Raw genomic sequence first — 16,702 nt, 5'->3', positions numbered from 1 at the left:
CACTTGGTGTCGGTGTTGCACTAGCATTTGTCCAAGATCTTGAGTCCTGCCCCTGATGATGACGCGAACAGGGCTGTATTGTTTCTTTCACACACTGAGAAGGCTCGAGATGCATGGACAATACGCTACTGACGGTACTTAAAAAGACTGCTTTCATTTTTTTTGTCATTTGCTCATGATGTGCTTGCCATAAACATTCTTCTTCGGCCTCTAATAATCGAGGATATGTACAGTTGCCTATAGAGGAAGCACTTACAAATCGCTCGTGATGGAAGCCGGAGGACAAAGGCGCAGATGGGAGTACTGCTGGATCGCTCTGTGTATTTCTTTTCTTCTTGACTCCGGACAGCAGGTTTCTGCTCAGATAAGATATTCAATTCCAGAAGAAGTAAAAGAAGGAACCACTGTGGGAAATATTGCTAAGGATTTGGGTCTTGAAGTAAGTAGCTTGGTGGACAGGCAGTTTCGAATCGTTTCTGGATCTAAAGAGGAGCTTTTTCAGATAAATCAGGAAAATGGCGTTTTGTACGTTCATAAGAAAATCGACAGAGAGTCTCTGTGTGCTGGTGGCGGTGTCTGCATGGTCAGTTTAAAAACTGTTATTGAAAATCCTCTCGAGATTCATTATGTGGAGGTAGAAATAACAGATATAAACGATCACTCTCCTAGTTTTCCTGAAAAGGAGCAGCATCTAAGAATTTATGAAAATACGCTTCCTGGTGCTGATTATCAGTTACAAGCTGCCAGAGATCCCGATTCTGGGACTAATTCGATCCGGTTTTATAAATTAAGTCCTAATGATCATTTTGAAATTCGAGTTAGAGAAAGTGATGAGGATAAAATGCCATTTTTAGTACTGAAGAAGGCTGTTGATAGAGAGATTACAACGACATACAAACTGCTTTTAACAGCAGTTGATGGAGGGAATCCTCCGAGATCTGGGACTCTCAACATTAATATTACTGTTCTAGATATAAATGATAATCGCCCTGTATTTAGTCGTGAGACATATTCTGCGACATTAGAAGAGAACTCTGCTATTGGCACTGTAGTTCTTCGAGTAAATGCAACTGATATGGATGAGGGCCCGAACAGTAATATCGAATACAGCTTTGCAACATTAAACAGCAAAGTGCATGATGTTTTTGAGCTCGATCAGGACACAGGTGAAATACGTATAAAGAAGAAAGTGGATTTTGAAGATACAGAAGTTTATAAACTCGATATTCAGGCCTCAGATAAGGGGCATCCACCAATGTCTGCTAAATCCAGAGTCGTTATTAAAATTATTGATGTGAATGACAACCGGCCAGAGATTGAGATTACGTCACTTTCTAAGAACATCCCTGAAGATTCTAAGCCTGGAACGGTCATTTCTCTCATCAGTGTGACTGATAAAGACGCCGGGATCAACGGTAAAGTGATTTGTCAGTTAAACAAAAATATTCCATTTGAGCTAAAGCCTTCCTTCAAAGACAATATGTACTCTTTAGTAACAAAAGATCGCTTAGATAGAGAGTCTGATTCACAGTATGAAATTACAATTACAGCTTCCGATTTAGGAAAGCCCTCTTTGACTGCATCGACCACTCTAAGCGTTCAGATTTCTGATGTGAATGATAATTCTCCAGAATTTTTAATAAATCCTTTATATCTTTACTTAGTAGAAAATAATGCTGCCGGTTCGTCCATAATTTCAGTTAGCGCCTCTGACAGAGACACTGCTGAAAATGCCGTGATATCGTATCACATAATTAGAGGTGATGGAACACAGAATGATTTGTCGTCTTTCTTGAATATAAATTCTGAGACAGGTGTTGTTTATTCCCTGAAGAGCTTTGATTTTGAAACGATGAAAACTGGACAGTTCCATGTGCTCGCTACAGACTCTGGAAGTCCGTCTCTGAGCAGTAACGTGACAGTGAACGTGTTTATTCTGGATCAGAACGACAACGTTCCAGTGATCTTATATCCAGTGAGCGCTAACGGTTCTGCTGAGGGTGTGGAAGAGATTCCCCGTAATGTGAACGCAGGTCATTTGGTGACTAAAGTCAGAGCCTATGACGCAGATATAGGATACAACGGCTGGTTATTGTTTTCACTGCAGGAAGTTAGTGAGCACAGTCTCTTTGGTTTGGACCGCTATACAGGACAGATAAGGACCCTTCGCTCATTCACAGAAACAGACGAGGCCCAGCATAAACTGCTCATACTGGTCAAAGACAATGGGAACGTTTCACTGTCAGCAACAGCGACTGTGATTGTCAAAGTTGTGGAGCCCAAAGAGGCTTTTGCAGCTTCTGATGTGAAAAACGCAGTAAAAGACGAGGAGGAAAACGACGTGACGTTTTATTTGATCATCACTTTGGGCTCGGTTTCAGTGCTTTTTGTCATCAGCATCATCGTGTTGATTGTAATGCAGTGCTCCAAATCTACAGACTATTCGTCCAAGTATTTACAGGACACAAATTACGACGGGACTCTGTGTCACAGCATCCAGTACAGATCTGGAGACAAACGGTACATGTTAGTTGGACCCAGAATGAGTATCGGTTCTACAATTGCACCAGGCAGTAATAGGAATACTCTAGTGATACCAGATCGCAGGAGGAGAGATTCTGGAGAGGTAAGATATCACAATATATCGAAGTTTTTGAATTAATCCAAAAACATCAGTCTGCTTTGTAACTGTGTTTACACATTGAATATGCCTACTTCAAATATTGTATTCTGATATATAATTGTAATGGTATTAACGGTATTATTATTTTTTTACTCTGATAGCGCTCTGAATATTTCTTTAAAAATGTGCTATACACTTAAATCCGCCTGGTGTCAGTGCTGCACTAAAGTTGCGCAGAAAACAGATCTGCTTGTGATGACGTGAAGGGCATTGTTCCTCATTTGGAGAGGTTTGTGTGAGCGAGCGGTTCAGAGGGAAGGTGCACGGACATAATTGCGCTGGCATTAAAGTGCATGACCGTATTTTGGGTTGGATTTCCTTTTCTATATGACACGTGAAATGCACGTCATTAAATGTACTGTTTAGCTGCTGGACAAATCATTCCAACGTTCGCGATGGGAGACGGAAGACAACGGCGTAAATGGGAGTGCTGGTGGATTGTCTTGAGCTTCTTTTTTCTGTTTTGCTTCGAACAGAAGGTTTCAGCTCAGATAAAATACTCTGTTCCAGAGGAGGTCAAAGAGGGATTCGCTGTAGGAAATGTTGCGAAGGATTTGGGTATTGATGTCAGCACTTTGGTGGACAGACGCTTTCGTATTGTTTCTGGATCTAAGGATGCTCCTTTTCAGGTAAATCTGAACAATGGCATGTTGTATGTTCAAAATAGAGTCGACAGAGAAGAGCTTTGTGTCGACAATGAAGTCTGCCATGTGAATCTCAAAATTGCTATCGAAAATCCTCTCGAAATTCATTATGTAGGCGTTGAGGTTACGGACATCAACGATCATGCACCTGTTTTCCCCGAGAAAGAACAGAATTTGAAGATCGCAGAAAATACTTTAACTGGTGCTGATTTTCAGTTGCTCGCAGCTCGCGACCCAGATTCTGGAGGAAATTCTCTGCGCACATACAAACTGAGTCATAACGAACATTTTGACTTAGAGATTAGAGATGGCGGCGAGGACAACAAGATCCCTATTCTTAAGCTGCAGAGACCCCTTGATAGGGAGCGACATAGTAAGCACCATTTAGTGTTAACCGCTCTTGACGGTGGAAATCCAGCGAGATCAGGCGTTATGAACATTACTATAGTAGTGCTTGATAATAACGATAACAGACCGGTGTTCAGTAAAGATGCGTACTCTGTGACAATTACTGAAAATCTTCCTTTAGGGAGTCTGATATTACAAGTGAATGCCACAGATGCAGATTTGGGCTTAAACGGTGACATACAATATTCTTTTGTGAGCAACTTAAAGAGAAAGGTGTATGACACATTTGAAATAGACAGGAACACAGGTGAAATTCGTGTTATTGGTGAGGTTGATTACGAAGACACAGAAGTATACAGAGCTGACGTCACAGCCTCAGACAGCGCAGAGTCTCCTATGACGACAAACTGTAGAGTTATCATAAAAGTTACAGACCTAAATGACAATAAGCCAGAAATAGAAGTCACCTCGCTTTCTAATCTAATACCCGAGGATTCTAAACCAGGAACTGTTATTTCACTGATTAGTGTAACAGATAAAGACTCAGGTGCTAATGGAAAAATAGTCTGCAGTCTTCCTGATGGGGCTCCGTTTGAACTAAAACCTTCTTTTCAAGAAAATATGTATTCGCTTGTGACGCAAAGGACTTTAGATCGCGAGCTGGTTACTCATTATGACATTTTATTAACAGTTACTGATTTAGGGCAGCCTCCTTTGTCCTCAGTGAAGACTTTAAGCATTGAGGTTTCAGATGTGAATGATAATAAGCCAGAGTTTCCTCAAAATCCTCTCGAGATCTTCTTATTTGAAAATAATTCGCCTGGCGCATCTATTTTTTCCGTTAGCGCTCTTGACAAAGACATAAACGACAATGCTGTTATTTCATACCATATAATTCGAGATGATAGAACAAAAGGAGATTTAGCTTCATTTCTGAATGTCAATTCTGAAACTGGAGCTATCTATGCGCTGAAAAGTTTTGATTTTGAAACGATGAAAACTGGACAGTTCCATGTGCTCGCTTCAGACTCTGGAAGTCCGTCTCTGAGCAGTAACGTGACAGTGAACGTGTTTATTCTGGATCAGAACGACAACGTTCCAGTGATCTTATATCCAGTGAGCGCTAACGGTTCTGCTGAGGGTGTGGAAGAGATTCCCCGTAATGTGAACGCAGGTCATTTGGTGACTAAAGTCAGAGCCTATGACGCAGATATAGGATACAACGGCTGGTTATTGTTTTCACTGCAGGAAGTTAGTGAGCACAGTCTCTTTGGTTTGGACCGCTATACAGGACAGATAAGGACCCTTCGCTCATTCACAGAAACAGACGAGGCCCAGCATAAACTGCTCATTCTGGTCAAAGACAATGGGAACGTTTCACTGTCAGCAACAGCGACTGTGATTGTCAAAGTTGTGGAGCCCAAAGAGGCTTTTGCAGCTTCTGATGTGAAAAACACAGTAAAAGACGAGGAGGAAAACGACGTGACGTTTTATTTGATCATCACTTTGGGCTCGGTTTCAGTGCTTTTTGTCATCAGCATCATCGTGTTGATTGTAATGCAGTGCTCCAAATCTACAGACTATTCGTCCAAGTATTTACAGGACACAAATTACGACGGGACTCTGTGTCACAGCATCCAGTACAGATCTGGAGACAAACGGTACATGTTAGTTGGACCCAGAATGAGTATCGGTTCTACAATTGCACCAGGCAGTAATAGGAATACTCTAGTGATACCAGATCGCAGGAGGAGAGATTCTGGAGAGGTAAGAGCTTTGTGAATATATTAAACAACTTTCTCAGGCTTACTGGTAACAAATTGTCCATTTTAATTGCAGTATCTCGTTCACTGTGTGAGATATATTTTATGTTCTGACTAATAAGATCACTATTTATTCATTGTTGCTTTGGAATTTAAGATTCAAAAGTTTGGATATCCGCTGTCTGTCGTGCTGAAATGTTTCACCTGTGTAGAGCAACATTACACTTTGAAATCTCTGTATAGGTGTAAGATTATTTTCATCTCCGTTTATTGTCCCTAGTCGTGCCTCATTCTCAGTTTGTCTTTTACACTCTTTGAATGCATAGGCCTATGGGAAAAGAGTCATGAACATGAAGCCAATCCATTCACAAAACCTTCTCCCAATCTTACTTCTGTACATGGCTTTTACACATGTTCAAGGGGTGGTGTAGCAACTGTCTAATGAAGCTATACCATCATGATATAGGAATGTGGTACATATAGAAAAACAAGTCTAAATATGGTCAGCTTCTGGTGTGACTAACCATTCTTCCCAGAGCAGCCCTCTTTCCTAGACTAAGAAAGACCAAAGACCCTTTCTTGGCTGCTTTCCAAGAAACACACACACATATACACAATGCACATTAAAAACTGATGTGTGATGAAACAATAACAACTATTCTCCCCTATTACCCCTACAGCCTTAAAGACCAGGAGAGAGAAAACAGGGTGAAACAGAGAAAGAAAAGTCAGGCTGATAAGATTTATCTTACAATAGGGATGTTGCGATAAGAATATTTAGTTAATTTATTCAATTATTACTATCACAAGTTTCAAACTTATTTGTTCTGGGCAGTCATTCTCTAGTCTCCTTAGGGTTCCATATATAACAGTTCATGTTTACCTGTTTGTACCATTTGGTGTCAGTGTTACATAAGGATATGCAGGAGAGATTGTGCCCTGCCCATTGATATGTGGTGCGCATGTCTGTTCTGTTCGTTTACACTGAGATGGGAGCTAGCCTATATCACGAGAAGCTGGATATGAACATTTCCCTCTGTTATTTAAAAGCGACAATATTACAGAGAATACACTCCGTCATGAATGAGTAGCCCACTCTTGCAAAAGATCTGAAATTGTATTTATTATTCAAAAGATTTATTTATTTTTTAACGATGGAATCCGCAGGACAAAGACGCGAATGGGAGTGCTGGTGGATTGCTTTGTGTTTCTCTTTGCTGCTGAGCTTCGGGATGCAAGTTTCAACGCAAATACGATATTCTATACCAGAGGAGGTAACTGAGGGATCTGTTGTGGGAAATATTGCAAAAGATTTGGGTCTTGATGCGAATACCTTGGTGGACAGGCGTTTCCGTATCGTCTCCGGGTCGAAAGATGCTCTTTTTGAGGTAAATCAAATCAATGGCGAATTATATGTTAGTAAGAAAATAGACAGAGAGGAGTTGTGTGATGGAAATAGCTTGTGCGTGATAAATCTGAAAATCGCCGTTGAAAATCCACTTGAAATACATTATGTTGGAGTAGAAATTACAGACGTTAATGATCACAGTCCTCGTTTTCCCGAGAAAGAACAGCATTTTGAAATATCTGAAAGCGCCGTGGCAGGGGCACGCTTTGAATTACAAACTGCAAGAGATCCAGACACCGGAAGCAATTCCATTCGTTTTTATAAACTAGCAAAGAATAATTATTTTGAGCTGGAAATGAGAGGTGACGAAGAGGAAAAAAATCCAATTTTAGTGTTACTTAAACCTTTAGACAGGGAGCAAAATTCAGAGCATAGACTTGTGTTGACTGCAGTGGATGGAGGCATCCCTTCAAAGTCAGGTGCTTTAAATATTACTATTACTGTCCTTGATTTAAACGACAACCGCCCGGTATGTAGTAAAGATCTATATTCAGTAACTCTACCAGAAAACACACCTATAGGGACAGTAATAACACGAGTAAACGCTACTGATTCTGATGAGGGTTTAAATGGAGAGGTTATTTACACTCTGGGAAAAACTAGTAGACGGAAAGTACATGAAACATTTAGCCTTGATAGTGTAACTGGCGAAATTCAAATTAAAGAGCCAATTGATTTTGAGGAGAACGATATACACAGGTTGACCGTCCAGGTCACGGATAAAGGACAGCCGCCGATGACCACTGACTGCAGAGTCATTATAAAGATCACAGATGAGAATGATAATAATCCCGAGATAGATGTCACGTCCCTATCTAACATAATTTCCGAGAATTCAAAACCTGGAACTGTAATCTCTCTGATTAGTGTGTCAGATAAAGACTCTGGTGTTAATGGCAAGGTTGTTTGTAGTCTTTCAGACAATGTTCCGTTCGAATTAAAACCATCTGTTCAGGAAAATTTGTATTCTTTAATTACTAAAGAGTACTTGGACAGGGAACTTGTCGCAGATTATAAAATCACAATCAAAGCCAGTGATCTTGGCCAGCCGCCTCTTTCCTCTTTTAAAACTGTTATTGTGCAGGTGGCTGATGTTAATGATAACAAACCAGAGTTTGTCAAAAATCCCCTCGAGCTGTATTTAGTGGAAAATAACACACCTGGTGCATCAGTATTCTCTGTGAGCGCGTCAGACAAAGATCTAAATGAAAACGCTGCGATCTCATATAACATAGTTAGAGGGAATGGGTCAGAGAGTGATATGTCTTCGTTCCTCAGTATTAACCATGAAACTGGCGTTATACACGCGCTAAAAAGTTTTGATTTTGAAACTGTTAAAAAGTTCCAGTTCAACGTTGCTGCTTCAGACTCTGGAAGTCCGTCTCTGAGCAGTAACGTGACGGTGAACGTGTTTATTCTGGATCAGAACGACAACGTTCCAGTGATCTTATATCCAGTCAGCGCTAATGGTTCTGCTGAGGGTGTGGAAGAGATTCCCCGTAATGTGAACGCAGGTCATTTGGTGACTAAAGTCAGAGCCTATGACGCAGATATAGGATACAACGGCTGGTTATTGTTTTCACTGCAGGAAGTTAGTGAGCACAGTCTCTTTGGTTTGGACCGCTATACAGGACAGATAAGGACCCTTCGCTCATTCACAGAAACAGACGAGGCCCAGCATAAACTGCTCATACTGGTCAAAGACAATGGGAACGTTTCACTGTCAGCAACAGCGACTGTGATTGTCAAAGTTGTGGAGCCCAAAGAGGCTTTTGCAGCTTCTGATGTGAAAAACGCAGTAAAAGACGAGGAGGAAAACGACGTGACGTTTTATTTGATCATCACTTTGGGCTCGGTTTCAGTGCTTTTTGTCATCAGCATCATCGTGTTGATTGTAATGCAGTGCTCCAAATCTACAGACTATTCGTCCAAGTATTTACAGGACACAAATTACGACGGGACTCTGTGTCACAGCATCCAGTACAGATCTGGAGACAAACGGTACATGTTAGTTGGACCCAGAATGAGTATCGGCTCTACAATTGCACCAGGCAGTAATAGGAATACTCTAGTGATACCAGATCGCAGGAGGAGAAATTCTGGAGAGGTAAGATAACTTAAAGAAATAATGGACAGTATGTCTAAGCCTGGTGACTGCTTTGGTATATCTGATTCTTTAAATATTTTAATTGTTATTTTGCCCATTTGATTTTAAATCTAACGTTCATTTAAGTTTTGTGTAGGTTGAAATATCTTTTGGGGGCATTGGATGGTGTAAATATCTAAAAGCGTATGTTTTATCTTGCATTTGTTTTATTCGTTTTTGTTCATTTTGTGCAAATGTTATGAATTGTCTTGAGAACAATTAAGCATAAAAATAAGCATTTTATAATTGCATTTTTTTTTTTTTTTTGTAACGGAAGAGTTTATATTTACTTCTCCTTTTGTGCCATGTGGTGTCAGTGTTACATTAGAATATGAAGTGGAGATTTGACCCTGCCTTTCTGTGTTGCGCATGGCTGTTCCGTTCAGTTAAACTGTGACAGCAGCTGAGTGTAGCGCGAGAAGCGGAGATATAGGACATATTCTAAAATTGTATCGATTTTTTAAAGAATTTTGCATCTGGGAATACACATTTTTAACTGAACACAACCGAGACTGGTTTAAAGCTGTTTTAAAGGAATCCTTAACGATGGATGAACAAAGGCGCAGATGGGGGTACTGGTGGATTTCTCTGTGTTTCTCGTTTCTTCTCGGCTTTGGACAGCAGGTTTCAGCTCAGATAAGATACACTATTCCAGAAGAAATGAAAGAGGGGTCCGTTGTGGGAAATATTGCTAAGGATCTGGGACTTGACGTGAGTACTTTGGTGGACAGACGGTTCCGTATAGTCTCTGGTTCTAAAGACGCGTTTTTCCAGTTAAATCAGAACAATGGCGAATTGTATATTCATAAAAGCGTAGACAGGGAGGCGCTTTGTGACGGAAATGGTGCGTGTGTAGTAAATCTAAAAACTGCGGTCGAAAATCCTTTAGAAATTCACTATGTTGCAATAGAAATAACAGACATAAACGACAACCATCCTAGTTTTTCTGAACAGAATCAACATTTCGAGATTGCAGAACACACCCCTACGGGAACGAGCTTCCAGCTGCACGCAGCACGAGACCAGGATGCCGCACCATATTCTGTTCGTTTGTATAAATTAAGTCAGGATGAAAATTTCGAGATTGACATCAGAAACAGCGATGAGGAAAAAATCCCCTTTTTAGTGTTGAGAAAACCACTCGATCGCGAACGTAAGGCAGAACATGTGCTGGTTTTGAAAGCCCTCGATGGTGGAAACCCTCCAAAATCAGGTACCCTTAACATCACCGTCACCGTATTGGATAACAATGATAATCGTCCAGTGTTCAGCCAAGACCCATATTCTGTCAGTTTACAGGAAAACTCCCCAATTGGAACAACTGTAATTAAAATAAAGGCAACTGACAGCGACGAGGGCTCAAACAGTGAAATTGAGTATTCACTTGGTAAAACTTTAAAGCGCAAAGTTTATGACGTATTTCAGTTGGATCGCGTTACAGGCGAAATAAAAGTTAAAGGCAATGTAGACTTTGAAGACACAGATGTTTACAAACTGGATGTTCAGGCTTCAGATAAAGGTCAGCCTCCTTTGTCTGCCCAAGGTCGAGTTATTATAAAGATACAAGATATAAACGATAATAAGCCTGAAATTGAGCTGACATCATTATCTAATATTGTTGCTGAGGACTCTAAACCTGGCACAGTAATTGCTCTGATAAGTGTCTCAGATAAAGACTCTGGTATCAATGGTAAAGTTGTGTGTAGTCTCTCAGAGAATGTTCCTTTTGAGTTGAAACCCTCTTTCCAAGATAATATGTACTCGCTTGTGACAAAGGGGCGTTTGGATCGTGAACTTGAACCCTATTATGACATCACAATTACAGCAACAGATCTAGGTCAACCCCCTTTGTCATCCATTAAAACATTAAGCATCCAAGTAGCAGATGTGAACGACAACCAACCTGAATTTTCAAGTAATTTTCTTGAACTTTACATATTTGAAAATAATGCTCCTGGAGCCTCCATATTCTCAGTGAGAGCATTTGATAAAGATGTGAATGAAAATGCTTTGATTTCGTATCAGTTAAGTAGAGGCGGAGGGACACAGAACGATATAACATCATTCTTGAATATAAATTCTGAAACGGGGGTTATTCACTCACTTAAAAGTTTTGATTTCGAAACAATTAAAACGTTTCAGTTCCATGTGCTCGCTACAGACTCTGGAAGTCCGTCTCTGAGCAGTAACGTGACAGTGAATGTGTTTATTCTGGATCAGAACGACAACGTTCCAGTGATCTTATATCCAGTCAGCGCTAACGGTTCTGCTGAGGGTGTGGAAGAGATTCCCCGTAATGTGAACGCAGGTCATTTGGTGACTAAAGTCAGAGCCTATGACGCAGATATAGGATACAACGGCTGGTTGTTGTTTTCACTGCAGGAAGTTAGTGAGCACAGTCTCTTTGGTTTGGACCGCTATACAGGACAGATAAGGACCCTTCGCTCATTCACAGAAACAGACGAGGCCCAGCATAAACTGCTCATACTGGTCAAAGACAATGGGAACGTTTCACTGTCAGCAACAGCGACTGTGATTGTCAAAGTTGTGGAGCCCAAAGAGGCTTTTGCAGCTTCTGATGTGAAAAACGCAGTAAAAGACGAGGAGGAAAACGACGTGACGTTTTATTTGATCATCACTTTGGGCTCGGTTTCAGTGCTTTTTGTCATCAGCATCATCGTGTTGATTGTAATGCAGTGCTCCAAATCTACAGACTATTCGTCCAAGTATTTACAGGACACAAATTACGACGGGACTCTGTGTCACAGCATCCAGTACAGATCTGGAGACAAACGGTACATGTTAGTTGGACCCAGAATGAGTATCGGTTCTACAATTGCACCAGGCAGTAATAGGAATACTCTAGTGATACCAGATCGCAGGAGGAGAGATTCTGGAGAGGTAAGAGAATGACTACATCTGTGTATTAGTTGTAGGAAACAGTTTTAAGACACATGTTGGTTGCTGTCCATGGTACTGAAGTTGCTCAGGCTGTTGTTTCAAATGGAACAGTGTCTTCCTCTTTCTCAGATTCAAATGTATTTATCAATTAAACTTATTTGTTATGGTAAAAAAAAAGAATTTTTTACATTGCCAAAGCATAGCAATATTAGATATGCAAACATATAACCGTTGAAGTAAGATATATAATAGACCCGTGATAGCAGAGAGATTCTGGAGAGGTAAGCGAATTTTAAAACAAATTAGTTTTTTTAGTTTTTTTTTTTTTTCTCTGTATGACCAAGGGAAAGACATGGACACTGGTCTATGCTAGGCTACTGTGTTTTACCTTTTAATTTTTTAGTTTGTATTTTTTTCTGTATTGCTGCTGTATCTATATGTATATATCTATAGACACGCTGCGTGATTCTCATATTTATTGTATTTTTGCTGTAGCCAATGTGCAATAGAATGGGATGCATTACAGCTGTGAGATCGCGAGGTGTCAGTGTAATCCTAGAGTACGGCTCATGACGTCAAATACTGTTATTCCTCCCCTTCGCATATATCTCTCGTATATCCTGCTCGTCAGTGGTTTTAGTGTATTTGTGCTTTTGCTTTTTAGCGATTCGAGTTTTTTTCGGCAGTAAGTGTAAACTTTTAGAGGTAAAAGCAATGCTCAATATAGTCGATCGAGTGTAGCAGAGGAATTGTCGTAGAACCTTGTCTCGATTATCTTCAGAATGGAACAAAGAAGATACGCGCAATGGCTGAAGGAGCACGCAGAATTCACTCTAATGGCTGCATTGCTTGTGTTTGGTGCGGTGGCAAGAGCGCAAATTCAGTACTCCATCTCAGAGGAACAGAAGAACGGAGCTGCTGTGGGAAATATCGCGAAGGATTTGGGCATAGATCACAGAACCTTAAAAGAGCGAGGATTTCGCATCATCTCAACCTCAGGCGAGTCAATGTTTAGTGTGAATCAGAATGACGGCGTCTTGTATGTGAACGGTAAGATAGACAGAGAGAAGATCTGCGAGAGAAGCACTCCTTGTTTAATTAATCTGAAAATTGCTCTAGAAAACCCACTTGAAATCCATTATGTAACTGTGGAGATTTTGGACGTAAACGACCACGCTCCGAGTTTTCCGGAGAGCGAGATGCATTTAGAGATTGGGGAATCTGCCCTGCCCGGTGCGCGATTTCAGCTTGAGGCTGCGCGCGATTCTGACAGTGGCAGCAATTCTGTGCATCATTACAAACTCAGTCACAACGATAATTTCCGACTCGAAGTAAAAGATCGTGGGGAAGACGGTAAAATTCCTATTCTAATTTTACAAAAGCCTTTGGACCGAGAGCTTACTCGAAACATTAACTTGCAGTTAGCAGCTGTAGATGGAGGAAAGCCTGCCAAATCAGGGACAATGGATATAATGATCAACGTGATAGACATAAATGACAACGTACCCGTGTTTACCAAAGATGTTTATTCGGTCATGCTGAGTGAAAATGCGCCTATAGGTACTACCGTGATACAGGTCAACGCCACAGATTTGGATGAGGGCCCGAATGGTGAGATAGTTTATTCATTTGGAAAAAGTGTTAATAGTAAAGTACGTAAGCTTTTTGATATTAACATCAACACTGGAGAGATAACTGTTGAAGGGCCCTTAGATTATGAGGACAAAGACAGCTATGAGATTGACATACAAGCATCTGACAAAGGAACTGTTCCCCATACAACAGATAAGAGTATAATGATAAAAATTATCGATATAAATGACAATAAACCTGAAATAGAGGTGACTTCATTTTCAAAGGCCATTCCAGAGGATTCTAGACCTGGTACTACTGTAGCTTTGATTAGTGTCACAGATTTAGATTCTGGGCTCAATGGCAAAGTCTCTTGTTCTTTAGAAGATGACATGCCTTTCAAACTAATACCTTCTTCACAGCATAGTATATACTCATTAGTTTCCACATCACCTTTAGACAGGGAAACTAAATTTCAGTATGACATCACACTAGTCGCAAAGGATGCGGGACAGCCATCACTGTCTTCTGTTAAAACTATAACTGTTCTGATATCAGATGTAAATGACAATAGTCCAGAATTCTCGTTCTCTCCATATGCGTTTTATGTGATGGAAAATAATGTTCCAGGCAAATTATTATTTTCTGTGTCTGCTTCTGACAAAGACTCAAATGAAAATGCTATAATCAGCTATCATATATGGAGAGAAAATACAGAGGAAAACAAATATGCATCTTTCATTAACATTAACTCTGAAAATGGAGAGATTTATGCGCTTAAGAGCTTTGACTTTGAAACCGTTAAAATGTTCCAGTTCCAAGTTGTTGCTTCAGACTCTGGAAGTCCGTCTCTGAGCAGTAACGTGACAGTGAACGTGTTTATTCTGGATCAGAACGACAACGTTCCAGTGATCTTATATCCTGTCAGCGCTAACGGTTCTGCTGAGGGTGTGGAAGAGATTCCCCGTAATGTGAATGCAGGTCATTTGGTGACTAAAGTCAGAGCTTATGACGCAGATATAGGATACAACGGCTGGTTATTGTTTTCACTGCAGGAAGTTAGTGAGCACAGTCTCTTTGGTTTGGACCGCTATACAGGACAGATAAGGACCCTTCGCTCATTCACAGAAACAGACGAGGCCCAGCATAAACTGCTCATACTGGTCAAAGACAATGGGAACGTTTCACTGTCAGCAACAGCGACTGTGATTGTCAAAGTTGTGGAGCCCAAAGAGGCTTTTGCAGCTTCTGATGTGAAAAACGCAGTAAAAGACGAGGAGGAAAACGAAGTGACGTTTTATTTGATCATCACTTTGGGCTCGGTTTCAGTGCTTTTTGTCATCAGCATCATCGTGTTGATTGTAATGCAGTGCTCCAAATCTACAGACTATTCGTCCAAGTATTTACAGGACACAAATTACGACGGGACTCTGTGTCACAGCATCCAGTACAGATCTGGAGACAAACGGTACATGTTAGTTGGACCCAGAATGAGTATCGGCTCTACAATTGCACCAGGCAGTAATAGGAATACTCTAGTGATACCAGATCGCAGGAGGAGAGATTCTGGAGAGGTAAGAGAATGACTCCTACATCTGTATATTAGTTGTAGGAAACAGTTTTAAGACACATGTTGGTTGCTGTCCATGGGACTGAAGCTGCTCAGGCTGTTGTTTCAAATGGAACAGTGTCTTTCTCTTTCTCAGGTTCAGATTTATTTATAATTTAGACTTTATTGTTATGGTAAAAAGAATGTTTTACATTGCCAAAGCATAGCAATACTAAATATGCAAACATATAACCGTTGAAGAAAGATAAATAAATAAATAGACCAGCTTGTTATGCTATTTTTTTCCTTTTTATGCATGTTGTACAATATCCTAGCTCTTCTTCAGTCATGGTCCTCTTCCATTCATTGTGGTTTTATTGTGGCAGGACTTGCATATCTTGCAGCCTGGTTTGTGCTTCACCGAGTAGAAAGTAAATTACTCCTTCTTTCTGTATCCGATTTTGGTGGGTTGTGAAGAAAGGAATAATGTTTTCCTAAAATATGTATAATTAAGGCATGCTGTTAAAAAAGTTCAATTCTTTTTTCACTTTTATTTGGAGTGCAGTCTTTTGTTTGTCAGGTTTGTATGTGTCGGACTGTCTCTATGGAGATGTTTAGGGTCGGTATTCTGCCAAATTTTTGTTCTGATAACATTTCAGTTTACTTTAAGCTGTTGCTTCTGTCCAGTGTTTTAGATATTTATCCTTGTGTTTTAAATTTTTTGATTTGGTCTAGCTGGGTGTTGTGCTCTGTGGTTCAGCTGGACATTTTTAAATATAAAGTCAATTCTGAAACAAACTGGCTGAGAGGATTTCTCTCTGTGCTCAGCTATTGGTAGTTCTGGGATTTGTGATGGAGGATCTGTGTTGTGTATCACTATACCATTTGAGTGGACATGGAATTTCAATGCTGTTTTATTTAAATTTTTCGTGGATACTGTTCTAATTCTGCTCTGCAGGCATTATTTAGAGATTTACATTGTAGTTTTGCATAATTCTGCCTGCAGAGTCTCTAATAGGTGTTTGTTCTATTTAGTGAACTGTTGGTTTGTGAACAGACCCCAGACCGCATATCCAGTGTGACCATTTCTGTAATTTATTTCTTACTTTTAGCCAGATTCTGGTTCAATTGTAAATTAATATTCTTCTTAACAATAAAAAGCTTTTCATGCCTATTCCCTCAGGTTGTTCACAGCCTTGTTGAAGTTTCCTGTGTTGCTGATGTTTATGCCAAGATACAGTTCTCAGTGTGTTCTAAAGACATGTTGTTTCCTTTAAAGGTTATGATTTTGGTCTTGTCATCTGGCAACTATAATGTCTTTTTCAGAATATCTCTGTCTCTCTTTCTCTTTTATTCACTTATTTTTATAAAACAATATGTTCGGTCTAATGAGAGAATATTGAATGTTTAAGCATAGCTTAACTCATATGTTGAATTGTTTAGGAGTCAGCTGATAAAATTACATGCATTTGACAACAGTAAAATGTTTTGGACGTTGCAATGCAACTAACGCTTCAGATCGCGAGATGTCAGTGTAAACCTAGAGAAAGGCTCATGACGTCAAACAGTTGCTCATGGTTTTTTTGTGAGTTTGTTCCGCCCTCTTGGTTTATTCGTATGCTTTCTCTTTTTCACCACTGATGCCGTTTGATTTGTCACTATTGGGTATCTCGTTTTGCATTGACCGA

At 40.2% G+C, this 16,702-nt stretch overlaps 1 protein-coding gene across 10 annotated transcripts in view; it reads left to right on the top strand.

Moving 5' to 3' along the window:
* LOC127525752 (protocadherin alpha-C2-like) overlaps positions 1 to 16,702 on the top strand; it is a 139,141-nt gene that overhangs the window by 20,542 nt on the left and 101,897 nt on the right. The window contains exon 1 of one of the 10 annotated variants that reach the window (XM_051918588.1): positions 114 to 2,626. The exons of 4 other annotated variants lie outside the window; for them this stretch is intronic. In XM_051918588.1, the coding sequence (XP_051774548.1) occupies positions 269 to 2,626 (2,358 nt within the window). In that variant the 5' untranslated portion in view covers positions 114 to 268. Of the gene's footprint in view, positions 1 to 113; positions 2,627 to 2,914; positions 5,443 to 8,365; positions 8,954 to 11,346; positions 11,894 to 14,472; positions 15,040 to 16,702 lie in introns of those variants that run through there. 5 more of the 10 variants (XM_051918575.1, XM_051918565.1, XM_051918579.1 and 2 more) reach the window with 5 other exon arrangements.

This window comes from Ctenopharyngodon idella, chromosome 14, assembly GCF_019924925.1.
Source record: "Ctenopharyngodon idella isolate HZGC_01 chromosome 14, HZGC01, whole genome shotgun sequence".
Taxonomy (NCBI): Eukaryota; Metazoa; Chordata; class Actinopteri; order Cypriniformes; family Xenocyprididae; genus Ctenopharyngodon; species Ctenopharyngodon idella.
This window is presented reverse-complemented; position numbering and strand designations above follow the sequence as displayed.